Source organism: Eublepharis macularius, chromosome 3 (genome assembly GCF_028583425.1).
Source record: "Eublepharis macularius isolate TG4126 chromosome 3, MPM_Emac_v1.0, whole genome shotgun sequence".
NCBI classification, from domain to species: domain Eukaryota; kingdom Metazoa; phylum Chordata; class Lepidosauria; order Squamata; family Eublepharidae; genus Eublepharis; species Eublepharis macularius.
This window is the reverse complement of record NC_072792.1, coordinates 54523331-54548006: the sequence shown is the minus strand read 5'-3', so window position 1 is coordinate 54548006 and position 24676 is coordinate 54523331. Positions and strand designations below refer to the sequence as shown.

General features: G+C 39.9%; 1 protein-coding gene across 4 annotated transcripts in view; it reads left to right on the top strand.

The window, feature by feature from the left end:
• Positions 1–4171: 4171 nt before the first annotated feature.
• Positions 4172–24676, top strand: part of UBE3A (ubiquitin protein ligase E3A) — a 31589-nt gene continuing 11084 nt past the window's right edge. Inside the window, exons 1-6 of one of the 4 annotated variants that reach the window (XM_054973444.1) lie at positions 4172–4241; positions 9730–9893; positions 11961–12075; positions 17614–17658; positions 21039–21153; positions 22075–23330. In XM_054973444.1, coding sequence (XP_054829419.1) covers positions 21111–21153; positions 22075–23330 — 1299 coding nt within the window. In that variant the 5' untranslated portion in view covers positions 4172–4241; positions 9730–9893; positions 11961–12075; positions 17614–17658; positions 21039–21110. Of the gene's footprint in view, positions 4242–9729; positions 9894–11960; positions 12076–12573; positions 12620–17613; positions 17659–20842; positions 21154–22074; positions 23331–24676 lie in introns of those variants that run through there. The other 3 variants (XM_054973443.1, XM_054973442.1, XM_054973445.1) reach the window with 3 other exon arrangements.

Sequence of the window (24676 nt, the reverse complement as noted above, 5' to 3'; positions counted from 1 at the left end):
TAAACACATACATTAAAATACTTCAAGTTAAATCAGCAATGTTGTCACTACCAGTTGCCAGAGACATTCATTAGTTATATCTGCTAAAGGCACCTTTTATGGAAGGAAGAAAACTTTTTGTACCATAGTGGACAGGCTGTCACAAAGTGAAGGTGCAGCCACTGATGAGTGCGCACAGACTATAGCTGAACAGGTGTCCCAAATAGAGGAGGCCATCAGAAATGAGCCACCTGATGGCCTTACTTGGTGCATAGGAACAGGCAGTGGAAAGAAACAAGGAACCTGTAGTATCAGAATTTGTATACAGTGGAAAGTGTGCTTATGGAAATAAGAAAAGAAAGCTGCATGTAGTCAGAGGTAGTTTCCAAGTTTGGAATTAATGCAAGAAGTGACTGAAGGAGGAAAGCGATGCTACAGCAGCAAAAGGATGAAGCATTCTAAATTGCCTGAATACATGCCAGGAGAAAGAGCCAGTGAAGAGGAAATTGCAGTAGGCAGGACACAGGATGCTCAGAACATTGATTGGTAGTAATCATGTATGTGTGTGGAAAGGGAAGATCTTGGAGATATTTGTAAAGAAGAAGCAGAGCTTCACAACGTCTTTTGAACTCAAAAAGAAAAAGATAAATTTAACTGTGAGGCAAAGATACTAGGTGAAGAGAATCATTGTAGGAATAGATGAGTTTGGATTGAATGGTAAAAAACTGATTTCTGTAGTCAGCTTGGGATTGCAAACCCAATTGATAGTACCTGGATAACTTCCATGCTGTCCATCCTGCCATTTCCGTTGTTCATCCCTATCTTTGATGGCCACTTGCTTATGCTGGTGAAGGTACAGAGGGAGCAAAGCTTTTTCAGCAGCAGTACTTCTTTGGCTCACCTAGCACCTACTTTATTGTTCTATAGGGACCATGCCAATTTTTTCCCTTTGCCCAGGCTGATGTATCTTAAGGTCTACTTCTGACCTGAGGTCTATTTGTGGATTTAATTTTAGGCTGCTTTTTATGCCCCTGACAGACACTGAGCTTGTTTTTGTTGTCTGTTATAAAATTAATAATTTAATGGGTTTTTTAAATTTAAATCATCTTTAGCAGGTCTCTGAAGAGCTGGCATATACACTTTCTAAAAAAATAATATGATTCTTTTGTAAATATTAGCAAAGCTTTTACTGTTTCAGTTGCCTGGAATTTGCCTGTTAATTAGTGTTTCTTAGCTTCAATTTACTCAAATTTATTTTAATCTTTAATTTTTTTAATGCTTTGGATGCAGGTTGATAACATACAGCTTTTAAACTATTTAAAGATGGAGAGCCATAATGACATAGTGGAATGCTAGAAAACATCCAGATTTTGACTAGAACATAAATTCCCAGGTCCTAATTAGGGGTGTGCGGTTTGGATATCCGATTTGGGGGAAATTCCTGAATTGGACCCGATCGGTAAAGATTCGGGATTTGGCTCCGATTCGGAAATCCCGAATCAGAGCTTTCCAAAGCATTCAGAATGCCTCAGAAAGCTTTGGAGCAGCTTACTGCTTGCAAGCAGCGGCGGGGCCCTTTAAACACCATCAAAAACAAATATGCTCCGAATATTTACGGAGCATACCGAAGCGAGTAAAATACCATAATTCTGAAGCGGCCTGCCACTTCGGAATTATGGTATTCCTGAATTATTTTCCCGCTTTGGGTAACCAAAGCGACGTAGCCCTGCACACCCCTAGTCCTAATCTAACCACCATACCATACTGGTTCTCACTATTGTCAGGTTGTGGGGAGAAAAGGAGGCTCGTTCTTTTCTTTCCTTGTGAAACTCAGTGCTTGAGCTGGAGAAAACAGGAGTGACCTACTCCTGTCCTCTGCAGTCCAAGCAGATAGCTTAGGGAGGTGGGAGAGAAAGTCATTTCTCCCCCCTGCCATCAACTGAGAGAGTGGACTGAGATCATATCTTCCTCCACCAAACGGACAGCTTGGGCTGCTGGAGGACAAGGGAGATCTGCTTCTGTTCTCTGCAGCCCATTTTCTCAGTTTGGGGTGGTGAGCAGGAGAAACAGATCGCTTCTCCACCTACCCACCATAATCCCAAACTATAAGTTTCTGCTGCAGAGTATATAAGATCCTATTCTTCTGCAACCCGTGCTGTTTGCCCCACTTTGTTGGCTTAGGGTAGAAAGGGGCAGAATGGGTTGCAGAGAACAGGAGCAATCTCATATTCTTTGCAATCCAAGGTAATAGTTTGGGGGGCGGGAAGTGAAGCAGTCTGTTGTTCTTGCCTTCCATACACACACATCACCTGAAATCACTTGAGCTGCAGAGAACAAAAGGCTTGTGTCCCTTGCTCCCCACACCAAGCTTCTGCTTGTTTTCCAGCCTTGTTGGAATATAGAGACAAGCTTAAGTGATGAGGTAGAGAAAGAGAACAGATAGAAGTGCACCTGATATTGGCTGAGAGTCAGCTTTTGGTCTCTACTTCCAAATTTCTCACTAGATGTCTACAAGGCAAAATCAAAATATTATAAATTTGAGGGAATTGGTTTTTTTTAATGTAAAATTGTAACTCCTGGTAGAAAAGTGGCTTCATGGCTTTCATTTTTTCCCCACTTAATTGCACTGTTCACATCTTAAAGTGTTTGCATGTACAGTCTACGTGTATGTATGTACATCTGTTTGTAAGAAAGACCCTTTACATATTACAAATGCAACCAGAGACCAGTTCCTGGTTAAATGTAAGGAAAAATCAAGAGTACACTTAACATGGATTGTACAAGCATTCACTGCAGCTGGTGAATGGGGCTACTGTGTTCAGAGAGATGAAATGTACTTTATATGGTATGAATATCCACTGCTTGCAAAGAGTTTTTTTTTTCTTGTTTTGAGAAGATCAGTCCAGACTTCTACCTTGATTTTGAAATGTCATAACCACCAATTGTAATATCATCCATGGAATTAACTGCTGAATTAACTGCTCCTAAATTAGCTTCTCTGATCCCAAATCACATAGTTTTTCTCTAGGATTAAAAGAAAAGTATGTGGAAAGCATGTTTGGGCAAAAAAAATTTTTTATGCTATCATGATACAAAGGGAATACATTTATGAATTTTGATTCTCATGTCTGTCTGAACAGATAACCACTGTATCTCAGGTTTCCTACCATTGAAGTTTAATAATCTTAAACTTTCTGAAATTGTAAGCTCACAACTTCATTCTTTTAGGTTGCCATGGTGGGGGGGAAAGACATGTGTGCAGGTTATGAGAGGGTCTGCCCCCATTCGCAACCCCTCCCATCTGCTATACATAGAAGTTGCCACCTCCAAGCCTTTTCTTGTATACGGGCAGCTTAGTGTGCTGGTAGGAGCTCTCTGGGTGTGTATGGGATGTGTGTGCTTCTAGCTTCCTTCACACTTACTACTGTTCACTAGCCAACCTAGCCTATCCAGGAGGTTCTAGCCTGTGCATGGAAGACGTGGCCAGGCACAAAGGTGAGACACTTTGAACACATTGAGCTCTTAAAAGAGAAAGATCTTTATTTAGTATAGCATGCCATTAGACTCTAGAATACAAATACATAGAGAAAAGTATATCACAACACTGCAGGACTATTAGAGAACTAAGGAAATAAAACATATGAGGCTAACTAAATTTTACAGTTACTGGGGTTACCTGGGATGGACACAAAGCCACAGAAATAGGGCTGGTCAAAGCAGGTTGCTCTCTATTCCCCCTCCCCCCTTGTTCCTGGTCCTGGCTTGAGCACTCAGGACAAGGTGTCCAAATCTTTTAACCCTTCCTGACCCAGCTGGGTAGGTTTCCCTTCACCCTATTGTGAGTTTGGAAGTGGATTTCTCTGCCCCCTAATCAGCTTAAGGTGCATGTTTCAAACGTTTATGGCCCAAATGCCCCTTCCTGCCCCTTCCTGGTAGTTGGGCAAAGGGTTATCTGCATGCGGGAAAGTCATCTCAGCCAGTAAGTCTCCAGGGTGTGACTCAAGGCATCTTATGCTCCCCCTGTCACAACCCGGGTATAGTTTTCAGATACATTTGTTTTAGGGCTGCAAACATGAAGTAGTATAGGTCAAGTAACCTTTGTAGTGTGAGTTTACAGTGAATGGTATTGTCTTATCCAGCATCTTAAGCCACCATTTTAAAATCTATCTGTCTCTCTATATAATTGTATCCTAGGTCTGTAACCTGTTGAAGATCACTCGGTAACTTGCAAGACCAATCTGCTGAAGTGCTGATAGAACATGGTATGTGAAAAATTCCTACCTTAGATGTTATGTTTCTAGCAGCAAAACTTGTCGTCTTAATAAACCTGATAGAGACCCTTGAAACAAGTCATGTTTATATGAATTTTAGGGGTATATTCATGCAATTGATTTATTACGTAATGTACACTTACTAGAAACTTTGCAATTGTTAGAAATGAATATGCTGAGTAAATGAGTGATGTATTCTGTAAATTGTTCCATGAGCCAGAGAAAGTTGAATATTGTATGCTAGTTGTTTGTGAATAGAACACAAATTGAGTCAGCCTTTGTTTTATCTTAACTGCCCAATGTTATTGTGGTATGGATAATAAACTGTTCCTTCCCTGAGTCTAGCACTTTATTTTAATTTGTGTATTCTGTTCCTACACCATGTTTTATCTACTGATATAGTATCATATGATATCATGGTGCTATCTGGTCCCAAACAAATGTTTTAACTCATAATATTTTGTAGTCTGTATAAAGTAGCTTTGGCTTTGGTCTGGCTTATGTGGAGTAAAGACATAAAGGACATCCCAATTGCACATTCCAATTCAGTGTTACAATACATTTACAGCACAATACATTCAGAAATTCAAATTCACTGTTTGTTGTAGTAAGATTTTTTTTAAAACTCATGGTACTACAACAGCATTCAATATATTACATGACCAGCCCTTCTAGATTGTTGGTGCATTGCTCTTTAGTGTTGAAATGATTTAGACATGGCATAAATTATGGTTTGCCATTATATGAATGAACCTTGTGAATCCTTGGGTTTGTGTGCTTCCTTTCCTTTATAAACAGTTTGACAATTAAAGACTCCTGCTCTCTCAGTAAACCACAGTTTGTTGGTACATCTGAACTTCAAGCCATGGTTTGCTCTGTCCCAGATCCTGGTGCGGTTCTTGTGTGGGATCTTATTTCAAAGAGAAATCACTTCTGCATGGAGCCAAGTCATTGCAGTCACCGTAGGAACTGCAGGATCCTGGCCAACTGCAGTGGGAATTTCAGTCATCTCTCAGAAGAAGACTTCCTCAAGGTCTTCCACTGCAAGTCAGTTGCAATGGCAGTTGCAGAACCTGAGTTCCACTGAGAGGTACAGATGGTGCCTCTCTACAGAGCCAAGGATGCAGTTTATGGGTGCCCGTGCTGCAGGCCACAGAGAATAACCCCTTGTAAGCTACTTGAGGTCTGTAATCCATACACCCCAGCCCTGTGGTGTCATGCAGAAGGACTTGGCTGAGCATCTTTGATGGAAAGGTAGAATCTTGTGTGTAATGTGCTGTCAGATTGCAGCCAACTTACGGCAACCTGTAGGTTTTCAATGCAGGAGACAAACAGAGGTGGTTTGCCATTGCCTACCCCTGAGTAACAACCCTGGACTAACTTGCTGGTCAGTCTCCCATATAAGTACTAACCAGGGTCAGCCCTATTTAGCTTCCAAGGTCTAGCGAGATCTGACTAGCCCAGGCCATCCAGGTTAAGGTGTATTGAGTCTTCTTGGGCAAAAAAAGTACATTTTAAAAATATTTCAGAAGTCTGATAATCTCCCATGCAGTTCACACTTTGACCCAGGCAGTGTTTTGCAGTGGAAGTGGATAGTCTTTAATTATTGAGCTTGTGAGTAGAGAGTGGATCATGTGAAACTGAGGATGCCCAGGCTTGTTCATGTAAAAATAAACTACACCAAGATCTAAGTGTTAGGATGCAGAGAAAAATAAACATGAAATGACGTTTCTGTAGGGAGTCAGACAGTTAAGTTACACATGCATTATACAGCTACTCAGAACCAGAGGTGTAAATGCACTCTATATTTATTAAATTTTTACAACTACAAATTGTCGTCCCCCCCTCCATTAAAATGAATGGGCAGCCTTTGCAGATGAACGCATGCACATTTTGTTTGCCAGGCCCATAGAAAATTACTGGATAATGGGCACATGTGTCAAATACATTTTTGTTCTGAAGTAGTGTTTTACCTGAAACGAGAGTGATGGTAGAGTTATAGATGATAGAGCCAGTTTGGTGTAGTGGTTAAGAGTGCGGGACTCTAATCTGGAGAACTGGGTTTGATTCCCCACTCCACTTGAAGCCAGCTGGGTGACCTTGGGTCAGTCACAGTTTCTAGGAACTCGCTCAGCCCCACCCACCTCACAGAGTGTTTGTTGTTGTGAGGATAATAATAACATACTTTGTAAACTGCTCTGAGTGGGTGTTAAGTCATCCTGAAGGGCGGTATATAAATTGAATGTTGTTATTACTAGGGGTGTGCACGCTGAAAATATTCGGATTTCCTGTTTTGGGTTTACCCGAAGCAAGAATAACATTCGGAAATACCCAAAATCCAAAGTGGCAAGCCACTTCAGATTCAGGTATTTTAATCATTTCGGAATGCTCTGTAAAGATTCGGAGCATTCCAAAGTGATTTAGGGGGCTGAGTTTTCTCCCAGCAACCCACTCCCAACCCCCCCCTTAGCCCCCACTCCCTATCAGCTGGCAGGCGGCAGGGGGGATTCCCTCCTGCCGCCTGCCAGCTGATAGTTTAAAGAGTCCTGTCCTGCCACTTGCAAGCAGCAGGGCCCTTTAAAAAACCCACCACACCCAGCCCCCTCAGCCCCCCCCACTTACCTTTGCTCTGCTGAGGTGCAGGCTTATGTCGTTGCCTCTGCCTGCCGCTGATGGCGAATGGAGTGCCTGGCGGAGCACCTGGCTGGGAGATGCAGGCTTATGCCTACGTCTCCGCTACCTCTTTCCCCTGCTGGTGTCAGGACCAAGGAGTTCCTCGGCCCCAACACCGGCGGGTGAATGGAGTGCCTGGCGGGGACATGCAGGCTTATGCCTGCGACCCCGCCGCCTCCTTCACCTGCCGCTGATGGGGCCAAGGAGTTCTATGGCCCTGACAGCGGTGCTGGTACTCAGCCGATGGTTGAGGAAGCCCCCAACGAGCAGCTGATTCAGGGGTTTAAATGCCCCTTTCCCTGCTGCTCGCAGTGGCAGGGAAACAGGCATTTAAACTACTTGACCCGAAGCTTCCCAAAGCATTATGAATGCTTCAGAAAGCTTTGCTTCAGGCTGGCCTCAATTCGGAAATCCCAAAGCTTTCTGGATCAGGTCCAATTCTGGTATTTTACCTGAATCGGATTCCCGAAGCGCACACCCCTAGTTATTGCTGCTCCTGCTGCTGCTACTACTATTATTAATGAAAGTTGAGGTTGATTGGAACTTACCCCTAAACTGTGTTGTAACTGTTCCTAGAAGACTTCTAAAATGTAGCCTCATGTGGCAGCCAATGACTGCTCAGTGGATCTTGCACTTACAGCATCTTTGGGCCGGCCCACATGTTTTGCTGTCTGTCCAGAAAGTTGCTCTTCAGTCTCAGAAAGACAGCTGAAGATGTACTTCTTGTTCCTTTTAACTACAGGTCTGAATTCTTAGCTTGTTTTAGATGTCTAAAAGTTTATGTATTTCATATACTTTATCATAATTATAGTACAGTACGATTACTGATTTAAAGAGTTATTGTACAGTTAGTTGTCACAAGTATAACAGCTCCATATCTTGATGGGTCTTGGACCAAGCATAAGTTCCTCTCTTTGAAAACCTTTTTGATGGTAGAAGAAATTAACAACAAGATAAAACTTGGCTTTTAGCTAGGGATCACTGCTTTGAAGAACTATGTCTAATATTTTTTAAAGGGCTAGATCAGTTTAACATACTCCAGTAATACCTTCTATGCTTTGTATTCAGCATGAAGGTCTTAAAACTGCTACCATATAGTCTGTTGTGATTCATGACATTCTGTGGTCTGTGATACACAAGGTATTTTTCTAGAGTGCTCAGCAGTCTGTTTGTCTTCCGGAGCAATCTCTTGATGTTAATATCTGTTAAAAAGTTCTGGTAGGACCAGTTCAGATTGTACCAGAAATAAGGACATCAGGAGTGTGAATGACCACAGAGCACAGAAAAGACTTCTGATGTTCCGTGTCAGCTATAATGAAACCCTGAAAAATTGACCTTTCAGTTTTCAGTGAACAGTTTTCGAGCAATCATGATGTCAGCAGAAATATAAAATAAAAAATAAATTAACTACATGGTCAGGCTCTGTAATAGCCATTAAAGTTTGGGGCTGAAGGTAACTTTTTATTACCAAGCCTCAGATAATATTTCACTGTGCAGAAGTCATTCTCCGTCCCATATCCTTCAGTCCTTGCTGTTCTGCAGCTGCTCCTTGAATCTCAGTATTCTAGAAAGCCCAGTATCTTTCCTCTGTCCGTGATAATATTTAAAGGCAAAGGCACACTAAGGACACGCCAAAAGACCGCTGCTGCAATCCAAAGCTTTATTCACAAATGCCGAGGGTCAAATCAAGAAGACAGGGGAGCGCCCACACTCTCCGGCTGCTCCCGGCGGGAGATTGGCAACGGGTTTGCCTGGCTAAATTGTCCCGTTTTGCAAGGCTCACGGTTACCTTCAGCTGCTCCCGGCGGGAGATTGGTAACGGGTTTGCCAAGGGAGGAAATTCTGTTTAACTAAAACTAGGAAGAAACTTGATTCTTGTCTAGCAGGTTATTTTTCAGTAAAAGAAATACGCTTTACACTAAGAATTTATTTGTGGCTTTTGATGAAGCTGTGAGCCTTGCGAAACGGGACAATTTAGCCGGGCAAACCCGTTGCCAATCTCCCGCCGGGAGCAGCCGGAGAGTGTGGGCGCTCCCGTCTTCTTGATTTGACCCTCGGCGTTTGTGAATAAAGTTTTGGATTGCAGCAGCGGTCTTTTGGCGTGTCCTTAGTGTGCCTTTTGCCTTGGAGTTTGGGACCGTTCCCCCTGTCCTTTTGCCATGATAATATTTAAAACAAATTGTACATTAGAATACTTCCACAGTAAAATAATGTGCAAATGAAATATTTGCATTAAGTTTAACTGTTTTTATAACTTTGTTGTAGCAGAGAAGCTTCTGTTCACTTGTATACACTTGTAGATCTTAGGCTGTTTTCCAACATTTTAAAATGATGATTGTTGCATAGTATAGTTTTTATTGACAGTTGCTCATTTAATAGTAGTTAAAAGCAGCTAAAGCCAGTCTTTGAAAATGAAGAGAAAACATAAGTTTACTGTATGCTATATGCAGACATATTATGTGAATTCATGTGCCTCTACCAAATATGTTTTCTTGATAGAGCAACAGCATTTAAGGGGTTGGGGGGAGTCCACTATGCAAGCAATCCCACAGTCATTGTGCACCTTGTAGTGAGCAGTAATTTAGACTTTCTCCAATATTTTCCCTACTCTTACAATTCAGTATTTAAATTGAAAAGTGTTTTAGCAGTTCTCGTGTGGTTCAGTATCATCAGGAGTTTCTGAAGTAGGAGATGAGAACATTGGGACCCTTTTCAGGATGAAGATTTAGAATTTTATGCTTTAAGTGTAGGTAAGAATAAGATCAGACTGTAGAAGTAGGTAAGACATTAACTGGTTCCGTTTCAGCAATGGAAATCTTCAGCTGGAGAGCAAAAAGCCAATGGGTGGCCTCGGGGTGCTGTGGGTACGAGTGTTGCTGAATAATCGCTGGCTGGCAGCGACATGACAGAGTAGAAGATCAGCTCTACATCTTATACCAGTGAAGCCAGAGCACAGGAAACAGTTGACAGGTAAAAATTTGAAATAGAAATTTCCACTGCAAATAGGATAACAGAAGAGAAGAGTTTAAGCACTGTGAACCAAGTTGTTTTCATGCTGTGCGTATCATTAATTTATTTGGGGAGAAGGATAGAAGTAGCTCTCAGCCCTTGGTTTAGCAAACATTGTCAAGAGAGCAGGCAGTACGAGTGTTCCATGGTAAAGTGCAAAATGGCAGTGGGAAGATTTCTACCAAGTATTTGCTAAAGAAACCTGCAATCATTCATAGCTCTCTGACAAATACAGTACTGACGTTTGCATGCATTTAAATGTTACATTTATGCTTTGCATTGTTAGGTGTACAGTTAAAACACATAATGCTTATGACTAAAAACCCAGTGTGAAATGGTCCTAAAACACTTGGTCTTGTAGTGTAATAGATGTTTTCCAAAGCAGGCAACTAGGTGTTGGAAATCACAACTTTAAAAATGAATAGCTGTTTTGATAAGTTTAATCATTCCATGTCAGTAGTGTTGGTTTCCTGGAAGAATATGAATCAGAAAATTTCCCAGTGCCCTAAATATCACATGACCTGATTTAGCATCTTTATTTTACTTACATTTAATGAAAAAAAATTAAAATTCCCTGTTAATTTTATGTCCCAATAACAACAAATACGTGGACTGAAATACTTGACAAGGAAATAATTAAATGTGATTTAAATGGTTAATTAGAAACATTATAAAGACACTTTATTGGAATAATACTTGTAATTTTTTCAGGACAATACAGCATGTACTTTAGATTAATTGTGACTAGTAATGTATTGGAAATTGCCTTTTGAAGTTGATAGCAGCTAAAGTTAAACTGTACTGTGGAAAAAATGTTGAAGAATTACTAATGAATAGTAGAATTATGGCTTGTATTTGTATAACATCCACTTCCTTATTTTGGCTTGTAGCATCCTCATCCTGAAGGATTGGGGTGAATAATATCAAACACAAAGCCTTTATAAATATTAAAATGATACTCTCCTGCCATCTGTCCCTGGCTATCAAAAGCTAACCAAAAAGATTATGTACTGCTTCCAGAAAATGCTCCATTTCACTTGAGTAGCTGTGTTGGTCTGCAGTAGAACACCAGTATCTGAGTCCAGTAGCACCTTAAAGACCAACAGGATTTTCAGGGTACAAGCTTTTGAGAATCAAAGATCCTTTTATTAGATACTCAGACTCTCAGTTTGGCAAGTTTCTAGAGCAGCTGCATTCCACAAGTACAGGCAGCCACAAAGAAAACAAGGTGTAATACCTGAGATTGATCATTCACTATAGATCAGTCTTTAAGAGTCACATATGTAAGAAGAGAGAATGTTTTGGCTGCATTGGAACCTAAGCTGTTTGGGCCTTTATTCAAATTGAATTGATTGTGGAGGGCAATAGGTAACTCTTGTTAGTACAGTGTACTCACTATGACCTATCCCCATCAGAAGGGCAGGCTTCAACATTTTGATTATAATGGATGGCCCTTATAGTCTAGCTCTGGAAGTTTAAAGGAATACAAGACAGTTTATCAGTGGGTTTGCCAGAACCACAACCACAGCTTCCAGGTGCATTTATAAATCAAAGTCTGTGAGTCCCAAGTACCTCCCATAACCCCTAGGCTTGAGGATCAGGCTTGATCCAGCTTAGATACAATAACCTTATCCAGTCTCTAATTTTGCCTAGACACTGGGAGAATACAGAGAACGAAGAACCTAGGGAGGCAAGATTAAAATATGTAGAGGCAGAGCTTGATGCTTTCAGCATGGAACCCCATATTTCCATGTCTCTGTACGATAGTTCAAATACTCTTTTATTTCACTGAAGTTCCACTAAAATTCCTCTATCAGGAAATGTCTTTCACTTAATTTACATTCTTTATGGATGAGTTTCCCAAGTCAATTTATAGAACGTAAGTAGAATTCTGACACATGGATTTATGGCAGAATTTTATTCTTGGGTTCAGAATGCATCACCTAACATCACAATCATTGTTCATTAAAACATGACTTAAAATATGAACTTAAGGATATTTAACTAAGCATAAATTTATTCATTTAGCCCCATTAAGCTTATGCTTGGCTCAGCACAAGAGGACTGGCGAGAACCTATTTTTGATCAACAACACAAAATTGTGATCACCCCAATGTCACCGAATGGCCACAGCTTGTAAAAGGTAAATTTCAAAATATTGTGAGCTTTTATTAAACAACTATTTCAAATGCAAAATGTATTTTTTATGATTTGATAACATCTTAATGGGAATGCAAGTAATCTTTAGGAGGACACTGTTAAGACAAGTATGGATGTAATCATCATTTTTGTATTGAGTTGAACATCCAATTAAATTAAATGGCATAATCACAGAGTTCCGCTTTTTGGAAAAACTAGCCAGTGTCCAGTAGAGGCCATATGTTACTATTGTAAGCTTTAAAATAGTCAGAATATTTTTTTAAAAACCTAGAAAATGAAAAATCTTGATGCAAGGTTTTATTAAATATGATTGCATAGTTTACTGAAGCTTTATTTTATTCTTTTTTTAAAGGAAACTTTAGTATTGCTAATTGCAGCAGACTTGCATACCTTTGCTTTTCTCTCCTAGGGAGTTACAGTGGAGGTAAAAGGAGTGGCTTGCAGAATGGAGAAGTTGCTCCGAGGGTTGTTGGAAGTGAGCCACCATTTGAAATTGCTAGCTCATGCTGCAGTGTTCAGATTAGTGGGTGTGTGTTGTGATCACATTTTCTGCAGTCTAATTCAGGGTTGACAACTGTAAGGGCACTTGCGATAAGATTATGATAAATATACATAACTTCTGGTTGTTAGGGTTCTCTAATATTGAATATTTTGTAGTTATGCAGTGTCTTTTAGACTGTTTAAAATTATGTAATGTAGCATTAAAAAGCTTCTTTTCACATTGGCAAATGTATTCTACATTGCAGCTGACAAAGTGTTTCTTGAATAAACTTTCTGCAATAATAATAATAAACTAGTAAGTCGTTACTGGCTAAGCTCCTGAAAATGTACATAAAATGGATCTGTTGTTTGTATAAAAAAGAGTCCAGGAGCACCTTTAAGTCTAACCAGGGGTCATTTTGTAGAAAAAGAGCGGGAGGGGCTCATTAGCATAACTCGTTAGCATATGCCACGCCCCTTGATATCACCAGAAGTGTGTCATTGGCCTAACTGATTTGCATATGCCACGCCCCCTGACATCACCTATCCTGGCTGTTTTGGACTCAATCCTGGCCATTCAGGGCTGAAATTGGGCTCAAAATGGCAAAAAGGGCCCCTAAATGACTGGAAGTGGCCATTTGGGGCCTGGTTTGGGGCCAAAATGGCCCAGATCGGGTCAGTGCTGGGCAGGGGAGGGTTTCCCCGCTCAGCACCAATCCAATCCAGGCTGTTTCAGCCCCAGTCCAGGCCAAAACAGGCCCAAAATGGCTGAAAGTCAGGTGGGCAGGGCCACCTGACGTGACCTCTTTGGAGAACTGCCGGAACTGCATTCCTGTACGTTCCCCCTCAAAATGAGCCCTGAGACTAATTAACTTTATAGTAGTATAAGCTTTCGAGAGCCATAGCTCTCTTCGTCAGATGCATCAGCTGTGGCTCTCGAAAGCTTATGCTACTATATAGTTAGTCTTAAAGGTGCTACTGGACTCTTTACCATTTTGCCACGACAGACTAACACTGCTAACTCTTCTGATTTTATGTATAGTTGCTGAAGGCTCCTTGTGTTCTACAACTCGAGGATTAACGTCTCAGCTGGTATTTGGGGGACCAGCAAAGAGCTGAAATAACAAATTCCTGATTCTACTGAAAACTTCCCCCTGCTAATTTTGTCCTCGCCGCATCCCACACCATTCCCAGTGATCCTCTGACCTCAAGAGTGGCTTTTTAAAGTGACTGCAATGGGAAGATGGCAAATACCTCCCCTGAACTGATTTTGTTTGCAGTATTGCAGGCATTTTATAAATGGCATTGAAATCAATGGCATTCAGGTATAAAGTGCCATGTTAAGTTCTAAATTGTGACTATCCTTAGATACCAGTTATTACTTAAGATAGCATAGGTGACATGACCAGGCAAGTCATACTAGGTTAATTTAAAATTCTACCTTTGTCATACACATGGAGAGAGCCCTCCCCGTTTCCAGAAATTTGAGGAGCATTTGAATCTCTTTGGCTAAGAGCTGTAGTAACTGAAGTTGCCTACATGAGTCTTTGTCAAACTGAGTTCAGTTTTCTTACTTTGAGTTTATTCACGATAATCTGATTGTGTATCTGATTAATTTACAGTGCAGTCCTGTGCAAGTCTAACCCTATTGTTTTGGCTTAGACTTGAGTAATTTAGCATCGCATTGTTAAAGAAACAAAAATGGGAGGCTCTCTCTACTACTGCATACTGAGCCTGGTAGTTTTTAGCAGGCCTGTGGTGGATCCAGGGACTGATACATGAGATTCTGACACCAAACTTTCAGATGAACTTGTTAGACTACTCCTGTTCTTGCATTTTTCTTACTGGTCCTGCTTCAGGGTAGCTGCTACCACTTTACCACACATTTATTTCATGCATACAAATATGGCTAATTGAAACATACATAGGAATGCTTGGAATAGATGTTAAAGCTGTGCACTTGTATTTAGCAGAAGTACTTTACAGCCTTGCCGTGTACTGTCTTAATATTGTATAACTAGCTTAGATTAAGAACATCGAGGCTTCTGTAGATTTAGACCAAATTTTCTTTTTTGAGCATTTGTCATTTAGCTTTATAATCTCCTGATGGCTTAGGGCAGGTAACAAATCAAACCCGCCCCCCTTCGAAAATATAATTGAAACTTCCCTGTACTTTGTCTTTATTGTACATTTCACATTTCATCCAAGAAAAGCACAATGGTGTATATGCTTTGTTTGCTACTCATTCCCCCTATTCTCAAACTTGCTCCCTGAGGCAGAATACATTGAAGAGTTACTGGTCCAGGGTCTCCCACAGAGTTTTACAAGGAGAAATTTGAACTTGGACTTCCTTGATACTTTAATCATTGCACCTTACTGGCTTAACTCTTGAGTCACAAAAGGCCTGCCCAAACCGGTATAAGCAGTGCTTCCAACAACTGCTCAGTCTTGGACTTTGGTTTTGTAGGAGCTCTACTTCTGAGTGGCAGTCACCAGAAATGCCTCGCTGTGAGATAACACTGAGCAAAATTCAGAAATATTTTTAAGGAGGGGACGTCTGTTAAGCAAACCAGACCATATATAATAAACCCAACTATTCACACTACTACATTATTCTAACTTAGATGTTTAATGCTAATGGAAAAGTTAAATTGTTTAGATAATTACTATCATTCCAAGAAACTACTAATTCTTTTTTCAAGCAGACCTGATTTTGGTCTTAGAATACATTCTAGCTTTTGTGTCTTCTAGGGTCTGGCATGCTGGCTTCTGCCAGGCATGTAATTCTGAAGACCTGATAACTACAGGGGTAGCCAGACAAATCCTTTTAAAGGAAAAAGAGCTGTTTCAAGTTCAATGCCTGGTGACATCATGTCACATGGGATTTAGAACCTGCTCACACTTATAGTGTTTCAGAAGCAGAAGGGGTCTTCCAGAAGGGATAAATAATTAGGAAGTTCATGCTGAAGGTTTTCCAGTGTAACAGCAGATATATGATGCCTGTTGAATCTGTGCAGGTTAGAACTTGGTATGATGAGGTAATTAGCTATGTGAATTTTGACAGTTAAATGAATATGACTGTGCAGAAATGAAGAGAAATATCAGAAGAAACTTAAGTGTGCTTTTGTCATAAGGCCATCAGTCTTCCATGTCCAGTATAAAACTAATTCCTCCTGTTCAAACACTGTGGGCAATACATGACTTCATGCTTCACATGCAAAGGCAAGCCTTGGTTTGTCATTATAGGAGCAAGCCTGGGAATCCTTGCACCTTTGTGCTCTGCTTTTCTTCCTCCTTTTACATACAGGAAGCAATATTACTTCCAGTTTTTCTGTTGTACACACACTGGCAAAAGCATTCTTAGCACCCCAGGATTCCAAACCAAGTTTAAACCACTTTTTAAAATCCATGTTTGGAGGAAAATCACAAACTATGGCTGGTTCAGATACAACAAACTGGGTTGTATCCAGCCAGGTTTTCCACTGGTATGAAAGGTAGGAGGGAACTGCCTTTGACAACCAAAAAGGCTATAATGATGGTTGTGGGACCAGCAAGTGGCATGGGGGCTGTAGTGTGGAGGGGAATTGGGGAAACTTCAGTGGAAAACTTGTCTGGAATCAAGCCAATGGTTTGTTGCAAAAGTGGAAATAGTTCTTTGGCTGCCATGTGCAAGAAGAGACAGGAACATGCAAACCAGGCTCATTTACATAGCAGCACACCATGCTTTGCTATAACAGGTGATTATGCCATCATGAATGTAAGATAAGTCTTTATAAACCCTGACATTCTGCATTGTATGGAGAGTGTAGCAGCAGTGAAATTTATTTGCATTATGAGGGCTTCAAGAGGTCACTTCTTTCATATGTGCTCTACTGGGACTCAAAACTTTAATAACTGGTTAAGCAACAAGCAGCCTGGCTTCCCCATTCGTGTTACAAATAGTGTGTGTATGTAAGCTGATAGATTTCTCTTTAGCATAGAACCAAGCTGAAGACTATAGAATCTTCCTTTAGGTCATGCTTCTTGCCCAAAGGACGGTTAGCTGTGATCTTTGCCTGTCATGCATAATTACAGCACAGGGGAGTGACTTTGGTAAGGAGCTGAAGTAATTTAAGGGGGGCCCTCTGAACAAAATCTACTAAGAAGTAAACCTCATTTTTCTCAGAGGGACTTGAGAATATGTTCATAGGTTTGCAGCCCAAGTGGACCAGGCGACTTAACTGTTCTTCAAAGCAGGTCTGCAACTCTAGTCCGGTTAATTTATCCCTGGTCAAAAGCTACCTTTGACGCCATTATAGAAAAAGGAGCAGCGAACAGCTTTTGTCACTGCTACCAAAGATCATAGTTCTCTTCCTAAACATTTTGACTTTACATCTGCCTGAAATGCTTACAGCATATCATGGTTTGTAGGCAATTGAATGTACACACGCAGTTAGTATTCACTGCATCGTCAGAATTTACTTGCTGGAACAAATTAAATAACTTAGTTTTATGAATACTATCAACTAGGGCCGCCCCGTCAAGTATTTTCTGTTCTGGACTAGAAATACTATGGTCTCAGTGTTTCTTTTTTCCTATCTTGCTGTTTTAACTTTTGTAGAAAGTTGGTATCTTCTGAAGTGTGATCTAACTTTATAACAGAACCCATTTTTAGCAAAGTTTACTTGACTCAAAGAAGCAGTTTTTAAAAATGAAAAGCTTATGAGCATTAAGGCTTCTATTTGTGAGCCTTTGGTTCTAAGAACTCTAACCAGGAAGCGCTTTTCAATGAAATCAGTGATGGTGATTTCAGGTCAAGCTAGATGCGCTGGAGATCCTGGTCTGGCAATGTTTTTACATACATGCAGAAGAGAGGATTTAGCTTCATTAGTCACTTTGTCAATTCATCTTAAGCAGATCTTAGTCTTGGGTCTCCTGTCTTGTCTGTTTTGACCCTAGGCAAATGTAGTATTGAGATGCTAATGATATGTTAATATCGCTGTGTCACTTAACTGAATGCTGCATAGCTTAACAGTTTTTTTTTTAAATTTAAACCTTGCAGATCACCAGGAGAACCTCACTCTGAAAACATAGAAGCTAGCCGAATGTGAGTATAACTAGCATCTCAAAGAGAGTGTTTGGCAAACTGTATGTTAAAGCCAGGTGCAACATCAGTGTTGTATTAGTGTAGTTCTTTAACAGCCACCTTTAAGTTGTATTCGAGTGAAATTATTTAACGATCGGTTCCTCAGGGTAGTAGTTGGCCAAGAACTGTACATTAAAAAGCCCAGTCTGATACAAGATCATTTCTTTTTTCCCCAGAGGATGGTAGCATAGCAATGTCCTTAAACTCTTCAGTCCCTAAATACTGTTTTGATAGTGTACTAATAGTGTACTGACTGCAGTTTGATAGTGTACTGACTGCAGTTCAGATTAGCAACTGTATGCTTATAAAAGAAAAGGTCTGCACTACCATAGGTTTCTTTTAAGCTTCCAAGTTTGAAGTTTCCCTAGCCAAAAAGGCTAATCTGCTTCTACCTCAGGTGAAAATGTGGCATTGCCAGGTGTATGCATTATTTGCAGTCATATCAGTTGCTCCTCTGGTTCACAGCCATAGTCATCTGCCCCTTTATTATGCACAACTAAAATTAAGCTATGTCTATTGACTTAGTGATACAGAAAATATTGCACTATACCATTTTGCTTCATTATGCTAGTGGTTTCCATTTTCATCATTGTAATTTGAAATTATGAGGCTGAAAGTTACCTAATTTTTGACACTCCAGATGCATTACAATAACTCCCCTTGAATAATTCGCAACTGACTCCTTGATTTGCCAGAGGTGCAGCTACATTAACTGCAAACATCTTGGGGTTAAAAACTAACACTCATTATAAACTATTTTTTTAAAGAAACTTGTAAAACTCCGATTGCATCCAGGTTTAAATTAGCAGTTTCCACTTATTTCCCCCTTCCTGCTGCAGGAAAAACCCCACCTCCACTGTTCCTCTGGGGGCCCTGTCCTTAGAGTTCCGCTTTGTGGAGATAAGTGGGAGAAGGGGGTCAGGAAAGTTCCGTCTGTATATGGAAAATTTAGTCTAGATCCAATCCCTTCTAAGATGGCAACAGTCGTCCAAAAATGTTGTTGCTCTGTAACCTGGTAAAAAGAGGGAAGAAGAGAATATTAGGAAAAAGTGTTGATATTTTTAAACTCCTTTCCTCTGTGGATGTCATTTTGTCTTTTATTTTGGAGAGGGGAGTGTAGTAGTACCAAGTTTTGATAATTAGTGATTTGATATGGGACGATAGAATCTCTTAACTTTGTCTAACACTGATTTGTTAGATGGTAGGACCTTTACATTGTGCTTTTCCAAAAGTAATACTTTACATTTGTAGTTGGGAAAGACAAACACTACTTTTCTAAATAAGTTCATCATTTTCATACTGGTAACTTTCTCATGGATTTTACACTGTTTACTGTAGCGCTGGCTATAGGGTTTGAGACCCTTGGGTGTGGTTGACCCACAGTTGCCCACCCGCCCTGGGAGGGCTTATCACTGATTGCCCCAGCCAGGGACGGCCATTGTGTGAGTGATCATATAGTCTAACACTTAAAGGTTGTCTTTGTTTTGCAGCATACATTTTTAGCATGGTTAACACCAAATAATACTCTCACCATGGAATGTCCATCTTGCATGTAAACTTTTATAATATGTCAGAGAGATCTGCATGGAATAGTTTTATTAGATTAGAGAAACTTGTATATATTCCTAGCATAATAAGCTTTACGCTCTGAGGAATCCAATTTCAGTAGCAATAGTGATCAATGTGAGGGCTGAAATGCATTTATTTAGAAATGGGGGTGGGGTTAACAGATTGTTTATATTGCTTTCAGTAACAGTGAATTGAAGCTGAAAGACTGCGGTTTTAAAAACAGTCCAATCTCTACTAGCCTTTTTTTAATAAATCATTGATTTGTGCCCTGCATTTAGTATCAGATAATCTATGCAAGTCTCTTAGTTTGGGAAGTGAGTTGACCCAGAACATCACTTTAGCATGACTTGGGAAAACGGTTTGCCAAGCTAAGTGTGACATTGACACATCCTGCTTTCTTCAGTGTGGTCTGCCCCAATTATGAGTTAGATAGACGGTCAGAGTTTAGGAGCTCAAGTGATTCCTTCCTTGTGATTCCATAAAGGGGGTGGGGGTTATGAGGAAGTAAGCTTGTCTGTTGCTGAGTTCTCTTTGGTGCCCACTTTTTACTGTTAAAATTGTAAACATCCCCTCCTTCCCAGGCTTGTCTTTTATGCATATTTTTGGCAGACCCAAGGAGAGAGAGAGAGGTCTGCCACGGTCCCATCTGGTTTAGCCTCAAGGGTAGGCCAAGATGTCAAATCAGCTATGGTTAAGAAACCATATGGTGGGGCTTGATGTCCAGATTGACAGATCATGATTTGTGATCATCAGCAGACCAGAATCTGAACTTCATTTGAAGTTTTGCAAGCTGTGATTTGGATAACAAACATGTGGATAAAAATGCAGTAGCCTTTAAAGCCACCAAGCTTTATAAAATTATGCGAAACTTGTGATCGTTGTCCCTCCAAGAAAGAGCCATCTTCTCCAGGACACCCCGTGTGTCTAGGTCTAATAGGTTACCCAGCTTGATGGCTTATTGCAAATTTTAATCAATTGACATCCTTTCTTATACATTCATTAGAAAACTTTTAAAATACAGTATGACAACACAAATTTTTAATTCAGGCTGATACGCTCCCCCCAGTTGAAGCATGGATTTTGAACCAAACATTACCCATGTCGGCATGTTTATAGTGGGTCTCAATTTATATTTTTATATATGCAGCAAGATTAGTTAATGGGAGCTTAATATACTTATCTTATAATTCAACCAAACATCTCCAGATATTGACCCTGTCTCTGTACCTAGTTAAGCATATCTAAGTTTCATTGCTTAAAGATTTCCCACTGAAATCAGTGGAACTTAAATTTGTAACTTGTACAAAGTGTTGCCCTTGTGTACAAACTGAGACCTCAGTTTCTTATTCGTTCTGCATACAGAAATTGGCAGTCAAATTCCATTTTCACATACTGAATCGTGAAACATAATTTGCAGCAGCTTGCAGTTCATGCTCTCCTTATGTGTAATATCTCTTAAATAGAAAGAGATTACTTCAGTGCCTTACTAATCTATGCTTTGCTGGTCATTTGAATGAGCTTGGTCTATGAAAGCCATACTAATCCTTGTGCTTACTTGTTTGAATGTTTGGTACAGGAAGCGAGCAGCTGCAAAGCATCTAATAGAACGCTACTACCATCAGTTAACTGAGGGCTGTGGAAATGAAGCCTGCACGAATGAATTTTGTGCTTCCTGTCCAACTTTTCTCCGTATGGATAACAATGCAGCAGCCATTAAAGCCCTCGAGCTTTATAAGATTAATGCAAAACTCTGTGATCCTCATCCCTCCAAGAAAGGGACAAGCTCGGCTTACCTAGAAAACAATTCCAAAGGTGCCCATAACAACTCCTGCACTGACAGAAAAATGAACAAGAAGGAAATGCAAGGCCCAAGAGACGACTTTAAAGGTAAGGTGTTGGAAGCTCTATCTTGTCACAGTACAACTTCTGTAGTAGTTGTGCTGCCATTTTGCACATATGATGGAAGTAGACATTGGATTTTAGATATCATGATTCTTTTTCACAACAAAAATCAAGTCTTGTTGCCATTGTAGTGGCTCATGTCACTGGCAGGAATGATAGGAAAAAATGTTAAGGGCCCATCTAGCATGTTAAAATCAGGTACTGCTTTCTTGATAACTAGACATCATATTTCTGCAGAGTGACCAACTGGGTTTTTAACTACCTTTTTGAACATTTAGGGTTAAAGAGTTCTCTCTCCTGAAACATATTGTCATGGTAGATTTCTGGATTATCAAATACAGTCTTGTAATCACAACATATTTCCAGTCCTGCAGTAAGGAAAAAACTATGTATCTTGGCCAAGCAAAGTCTTGCCACCAATATGTGTGAGCATATTCTGTTCTCTGACAGAAGAGTCAGACAATTCATGCAATATCCACTGCACAACACTGTGTTTTCCTAATGCAGTAATGTAGTTCCATCCTGTGGCTGCAGTAAGAGATGTAGATATTGCAGGGCTGTGGTTTTACCTGATGCCCAATCAGGTATAGTTCATTGTCACAGCTATTTTTGCCTTCTCTTTCTTCTCTCTAATATATCTGCAGTCTACAGAAAGAGACTGTCACAAACCAGGTTGGCACAAGCAGTAACATACTACTATAATAGTATGATTTTCTAGTTGAGGAATCATTACGGGCTCAGACAGCTTTATGCTGTTGCACAGTTGCATTCTGGTATCTAAATAAAGAAATGCAAAAGGTGTATGCCAATTAAGGTTGGCAAATGGCGAGTCTCCTAATGCCTTATAAATGAATGTATCTGACCTAAATTCAAAAAGCTTTTCTGGTTTTGTTTTTAAATTTGTAGATGTGACTTTCTTAACAGAAGAAAAGGTATATGAAATTCTTGAGCTATGTAGAGAAAAAGAGGACTATTCCCCTTTAATTCGTGTCATCGGGAGAGTGTTTTCTAGTGCTGAGGCACTGGTACAGAGTTTTCGAAAAGCCAAGCAGCATACTAAGGAAGAACTGAAGTCTCTTCAAGGAAAGGATGAAGATAAGGATGAAGATGAAAAAGAAAAGGCTGCTTGTTCTTCTGCCATGGAGGAAGATTTGGTTGCACCATCATCATCGTCATCATCGAGAGTAGGTGATAATACGCAGGGAGATAACAACCTTCAAAAATTAGGCCCAGATGAAGTGTCTGTAGACGTTGATGCAGTCAGACGGGTCTACAATAGATTACTTTCTAATGAAAAAATAGAAACTGCCTTTTTAAATGCACTTGTGTACTTGTCACCCAATGTGGAATGTGACTTGACTTACCATAATGTGTACTCTAGAGATCCTAACTATCTCAACTTGTTTGTTATTGTTATGGAAAATGGTAATCTTCATAGTCCTGAGTACCTGGAAATGGCACTGCCATTGTTTTGCAAAGCAATGAGTAAGTTACCCCTCGCAGCTCAAGCAAAACTGATCAGATTGTGGTCAAGGTATAGCGCAGACCAGATTCGACGAATGATGGAAACATTTCAGCAGCTTATAACCTACAAAGTCATAAGCAATGAATTCAATAGTCGTAACTTAGTGAATGATGATGATGCCATTGTTGCTGCTTCAAAGTGCTTGAAAATGGTTTACTATGCAAATGTAGTAGGAGGGGACGTGGATACAGATCATAACGAAGAGGAGGATGAAGAGCCTATCCCAGAATCCAGCGAGCTAACTCTTCAAGAACTGCTGGGTGAGGAAAGAAGAAATAAAAAAGGGCCTCGAGTAGACCCACTGGAAACAGAACTTGGCGTAAAAACTATAGATTGCCGGAAACCACTTATCCCCTTTGAAGAGTTTATTAATGAACCACTGAATGATGTTCTAGAAATGGACAAAGATTACACTTTCTTCAAGGTAGAAACGGAAAACAAATTCTCCTTTATGACATGTCCCTTTATACTGAATGCTGTTACCAAGAACCTGGGATTGTATTATGACAACAGAATCCGTATGTACAGTGAGCGACGCATTACTGTACTCTACAGTTTAGTTCAAGGACAGCAGTTAAATCCATATTTGCGGCTTAAAGTGAGACGTGATCATATCATAGATGATGCGCTTGTCCGGGTAAGTAGCTCAACCGTGTCAAAACCAAATAGCTGGAAGCCAGTATGTTACTTTATTATCACTAGTAATTCCTGGATTTATTCAGGATGGTATATCTTGTACGGCTATAGTAAGCAGTAATAAAGGTTACTGCTGCTTTGGAAGTCTCTGGCTATAACATGTATAGGATTGGCTCTACAAATTGATGTGTTTATTAATGCATTTTTGTAACAATTCTTTGAAAATAACACACTTGCTTTCTGCAGTTATGCCCTGAGCCTGCTGGTGCAGGGAGGGCGGAATACAAATCGAATAAAATAAGTAAATAATAAAATCAGTTAATCAAGATTCTTAATTTCTGCACAGGTAGTCCATAATATATTTACTCTGGTACGCTGCATTTGTCTAGTATCAGCCTTTCAAGAAGATATTTGAGGTTCTAGATGTTCAATCTGGGAAGAAGAATCTTTAGCTAGAAGTATAACACTGTATGTTAAATTACAAATCAGCCTTTTAACTTAAAAAAATCCTTTAGATGTTCTATTTTACTATATGTGGCCTGATGTCTACAGTGGTGGTGCTTTTTTAAATTATTATTAAGGCCATGATTTTTTCTAGATTGAACTTTCAGGGACAATTCCTGTAAAAATATTTAATACTTTGATAGTAGGAAACTATAACTAAACCCTGTCCATTACAAGCAAGTCTGTGTAACACTTCTTATCCTGTTTCTCTCCCCTCACTGCCCTGGACTAGTTGGTCATCATCAGTTGTGCACTTTCCCATAGATACACATTTTCTACTACTACTGCTTGCAACACACATGTAAGCAGATGTCATCTGGTACAGTAAAACTCCAAATTGTTCATAGCAAAGTGTTTGTTTGCTAACTTTAATTCCTAGAAATGCAACCTGCTCATCAAGACACAAAACAATAGCATTAAAAAAAAAACCTCCCAAATTATTTTAATATGGTTAAAATCAAACAGTTGCTCTAAATGATAGCATGTCTAAGTAGCTTCAAACTATAATAAAAAGAAATTAGTTGTCCACTCTGTATATACCCAGTTAGGATAAACTCAGCCTGGCATATGAGAAATGAAAGTTGCAGACAATACTGAACTTGAGATGTCTGCATTGGACCTTACTAAAGCTCAGTGACTTGTTTTTAGGAAACTTCCCAGCAGTTTCCGCTTACAATTCCATATGAAGGATAATGAGCAGTGATCCTTATCTTAAGGATAATTTGATTCATAGCATCATGGTGTTTCTTCCTTCCATAAGCTATATGATGTTCTTTCCTGTAGGTTCTAATGTTTAAGGAAAGGAAGCATAAAATAAGTCTTATCCCTATATGTCCTGTGGTT